The following is a 5,000-nucleotide window of genomic DNA, read 5'->3' on the forward strand; positions in this document are numbered from 1 at the left end:
AAAGACACACCACCACCACAGTTTAGACACTCATCAGTCAGAGGACACAGTGCCTTTTAAATGAAAAGAGGAACAACAAAAATGCAAACCATTGCCTCTGTTATGCAGACACCTGTGAGTTTTAAAGTCAGCCAGCTTTCCCTTGGCGTGGCCCATAGACAGGACCATGGCAGCGGCTGCCTAGTTCTGAAGTCCTCGGGTGGAGGTGGGAAGTGGCAGGGATGGTGTCACTGAGGTGGAGGGCTGTAGAAGATGGCTGTGCCCAGAAGAGTAGAAAAAGAATAAAATCGAGTAGAGATCCGGAATGGTCTATCTGGGAAGATTTCTGTAGTGTGGACAGTTGGGTTGGCAGGTAGAGGTGGTTTGAGCTGTGTTTGTGCAGGTCGTCAGGGAAACCGCTGTCCAGTACTTACTCAGCCTCTCCAGCAGGTGGAGGTGTAGTAGAAGGGTGTTCCCTACGCCACAGTGCTGTGTGCCTAGATCATCTCTCTCTCTCTCCTCTCTTTTTCACTCTCTTTCCCTCTCCCTTTCTCTCTTTGTCTCTCCCTCTCTCTCACCATCTTTCCCTCTCTCTCCATCTCTCTCCATCTCTCTCCCTCTCTCCTCTCCCCCCTCACTCACTCTCTCTCTTCCTTTCTCTCCCTCCCTCACGTTCTCTCTCTCCCTCTCTCATCAGCTCAGTAGCTCCTCTTGAGCCTCTATCGTCGGGCCAGCTGTCAGTCCAGTCTGGATGTCCAGTTTGTCCCAGCTGTGCTAGAGGCCACATTAACAGAGCAGGCCACTGCCTGAGGCCAGCTGGGCAGATGACGAGTGTGACTGTGTGATCGGGCCGTGACGTCCCCGCGTAACGTGTACTGTCCACGGTAGACGTGAGTGACCGCTGGTGTCCAGAGTCCAGATGTGTGGTCTCCCGCAAGCGAGCCCAGTCTCACTGCCACTGTAAACAACTCCAGCTGTTTTATACCGAAATATTGTGATCTGTCTGTACCAGGCGCTAGGGAATTCTCTCTTTCTTTCTTTCTTTCTTTCTTTCTTTCTCACACACACACACTCATAAACACACACACATTTTTTTATGATGCGAAGGGAGCTACTGGTCTGTGGCTGCCTGTTTCTGACGCTGTACTCCACTGCCATACATGCGGGACCAATTCCTCCGTCTGCGTTTACATGACGACCCCCTCCCACACACACACACACACACACACACACACACACACACACACACACACACAGGGACCAATCACACCAGAACATTTCTAGTCAGGTGGGAGGAGACTTGTTATTTGTAAAGCATCCTCTCTCCTGCTACTCTCCAATCACCTCCTTGATAACAAACACACACACACACACACACACACACACACACACACACACCCTCCTCCTGGACCATGTGCCATGTGTGAGGGGCACTAGTCAGGTTCAGTGGTTATTGGTGCTGTAGCCCATTGTGAAACAGGGTTTCATTGCCAGGATGGTCTGACAGACTTACAGCAGAACCACCTGCTCCTCCGCCTTCGGATCTCCTCACACACACACACTCACTCCCTGACCGGTCCACGACTCCCCTCTACTCCTCACACACACACACACACACGCACACACACACACGCGTTCTGACTGCACAGGGCCTTCGCTCCTGTCAACACATTTCTAGCAAGCTCAGCTTCCAGTCTCTCTCTTTCTCTCTCTCTCTCTCTCTCTCTCTCTCTCTCTCTCTCTCTCTCTCTCTCTTCCTCCTTTTGTCAGTCACATGTGTATATACCGAATACTAACCCTCATCATCTGGACCTTGCCATACTGTCATTCTTGTGTTCAATAAAGGTTACAAAAAAAATCTGATTCTCCTGTGTTTGTATTTGTCAGTGAGCCAACCCCCTGCTGGGTGCTTGTCCAGTCAAACTTGTGAACATAACACAGACATAACTGTCATTTCAGCACCATTTATTTAGCATCTTTCAAACAGTTCACTTCAACCGCTTCCGTGTGTCTTCCCTTGTCTCCTGCCTCCCCTTTCTATGTGACGTAAGCCTGCCTTAAATAGGCTAGCCAATTACCCAATTTAGTCTTTGGGCTAAACCATTTGAGGAGGAGGAGGGGGGGTGGGGGCAGTGTTACCATTAACCTCACACACTGTTAAAATCTTCCCTAGTAAACAAAGTCACATTCACACATACAATATACAGCAATAAAATGAAACCCTTCAATACGTAAAAGGTGAGAGCATGTGAATGTGGTTGCAATGTCTGTGTTGCACAAGGCAGCCTTAGACAGTTTCAAACACAGGGGGATAGTGAAGTGAAAGGGAAAGTCTCCTTCTCCACACGGACTCTTCTTTTAAGTCATACTGTATGTCTGTACGTTTAGTGTAGTCATCAGTTCCCACTATCAGCTCCTCTATTTAACTGCATGGGTTAGTTCATAACGCCAATATGGCAGTTGTATCCCACATTTTCCTTTATGCCTCCCCATTCACATGAATAGGGAAATAGCAAATAAAGATAACACATCAGAACACAGCAAGACACTTCATCAGAAGCTAATTCCTGGAACCCTGGAAGGAATTTGTAAATTATTCCATTGATGTTTGATGTATTGTGTGTGCTTTGTCCATATTAGAAGGAGTAAATGTTAATAGAAGGTTTGAAAGAACTGCAAGATATTTTTTTCTGAGAGGTGGAATATCAATACCTCAACGCACACATCTTTATGCAGAGGACACAATCCCCATTTTGCGCCCATAGACATGAACTACGATCAAGTATCTTGCTCCGCCTTAACAAACTGCCCAAAGTGCGTTAAAAGATGGCCGCTCAGTCAGGGGACTTGCCTGGACTTTGGCTGTAGGCCACACCTGTTACAGTAACAGAGGCAATGGGTCTGTCATAGTTCTCCTCCACACCACTGGGGGCAGCAGTCACACACACACACTCATTGCAAACTCGGTGCAACTCAAGATAAGGAGAGCAAGTGTTTTCATATGGTGTGGTTGTTCTCATGCCAATTAGGTAATGTCTTGATCTCTCATTGGTGTAGTTTTCAGCACTGCTGTTCTCATAACCTCTTCAGTCCTGACTGTGTAGCCTGTGGTTGTTTGTTATATTGCCCAGGTGTTTGATTCTGTGTAGACTAAATAGCTCTGCTTTCATTTTCATTTTAATTTTCTTGAATTTCCCCTTCGGGATCAATAAAGTCTCTATCTATGTATCTCTATCTATGGGCATGTTGCCATCCTCTCCAACAATACACAAGAACAGCTCAGGTGCTTAGACAGGTGTGAAAGCAGATACCCAAAGCTCTTACTGACTTGAGCCGGATTAGTGCCAGGTCTAGACTAAAGCCAAATCAGATCTAGAACATGGGCAGACCCAGGCCAGATAGGTCCGGATCAGCTGGTGTTGGGCCGGATCGGTGCCGGTGTTGGGCCGGTGTTGGGCCGGAGGTGGCTGATGTGTAGGAGCCCTGTTGTCTGCATCTGGCGGATGTCCAGACTCATTAATCAGGTCTGAATGAGGTGGAGAGGGAGGCAGTGGGCCTCTATACACCATCCCCTGGAGTTATTCTGGGGACTCTGTGTGTGTGTGTGTGTGTGTGTGTCATGGTATGCCTGTGTGTGTGGGAGGGGGGCACCGGACTAACTGTCACACTCCTGCTTGCTCACACACTCCAGTTACCTCCCCCCCTGTAGCAGTTCAACTCTCGCTGGGCGCTCTCTCACACACACACACACACATTTGGAACCGTGGCTTTCGTGTGAGAGAGAGAGAGAGAGGGAAGAGGAAGAAGGACACAGACAGAAAGAGAAGGACACAGAGAGAGATATAAAGACGGAGAGAGAGAAAGAAGAGAAAAAGAGGAGTAGTGGTCTCCTTGACGACCAAGGTTCGGCAGGATGGCAGAAGCTGCTGATGGAGACGAGGAGATACAGTTTGTGAGGACGGTAAGTAACACACACACACACACACACACACACACACACACTCAGACATGTCCTCTGATCTGATCTGGTGTGGCTGTAGTCCAGTTTCTGTCTCTTAGATCTGAGCTCACTCTGGTGTCACACTGATAACTCACACTTGTGTGTCTGGGTGGACTTGGAGTGTGTTTAAGTGTGTGTGTGTGTGTGTGTGTGTGTGTGTGTGTGTGTGTGTGTGTGTGGACTCAGGGTGAGTTTGTGTGTGTGTCTGTGTTTGGGTGGACTTGGAGTGAGTTTATGAGGGGGTTTTGGACATACATGCAGTGAGATTCTAAAGTGAATTTCATTTGTGTAGATTTTGCAGTGAGTTTGTAAAGTGCATTTGTGTAGTTTGTGGGCGAGTTTGTAATGTGCGTTTGTGTAAATGTTGGGTGAGTTTGTAAAGTGCATTTGTCTAGATTGTGGGCGAGTTTCTAAAGTGTGTTTGTGTAAATGTTGGGTGAGTTTGTAAAGTGCATTTGTGTAGATTGAGGGCGAGTTTCTAAAGTATTTTTGTGTAAATGTTGGGTGAGTTTGTAAAGTGTGTTTGTGTAAATGTTGGGTGAGTTTGTAAAGTGCATTGGTGTAGATTGTGGGTGAGTTTGTAAAGTGCATTGGTGTGGCCTGAGGGTGTTGGCCTGAGATGGACAGGAGCAGGTGTGCTGCTATGTAAGCATTGTTATCTATTTATACCGGCCGCTCCAACAGGGACGCACACCAGATTGTCACCCACACCAGAACTGGGTTGAACACTTCATGCCAGCTGACAGCTGACAGGCTAGCTTGTGTGTGTGTGTGTGTGTGTGTGTGTGTGTGTGTGTGTGTGTGTGTGTGTGTGTGTGTGTGTGTGTGTGTGTGTGTGTGTGTAGATTGACATTACCGATCACCAATCTTATACATATCTCATCAGAGATATTTCCAATCTCCTAACACAGACAGACATGACCAATCAACTAACACAGACAGACATTACCAATCAACTAATACAGACATTATCAATCAACTATTACCAGGGCATGAAGTTAACTTTTTTGGCCACCAGCCA

At 47.4% G+C, this 5,000-nt stretch overlaps 1 protein-coding gene across 1 annotated transcript in view; it reads left to right on the forward strand.

Moving 5' to 3' along the window:
• Positions 1 to 3,689: 3,689 nt before the first annotated feature.
• The window catches only part of LOC134080645 (ryanodine receptor 1-like), a gene marked incomplete at its 3' end in the record, with an annotated part of 84,981 nt that continues 83,670 nt past the window's right edge, over positions 3,690 to 5,000 (forward strand). The window contains 1 exon segment of the mRNA XM_062537191.1: positions 3,690 to 3,940. Coding sequence (XP_062393175.1) covers positions 3,893 to 3,940 — 48 coding nt within the window.

Source organism: Sardina pilchardus, chromosome 5 (assembly GCF_963854185.1).
Source record: "Sardina pilchardus chromosome 5, fSarPil1.1, whole genome shotgun sequence".
Taxonomy (NCBI): Eukaryota; Metazoa; Chordata; class Actinopteri; order Clupeiformes; family Clupeidae; genus Sardina; species Sardina pilchardus.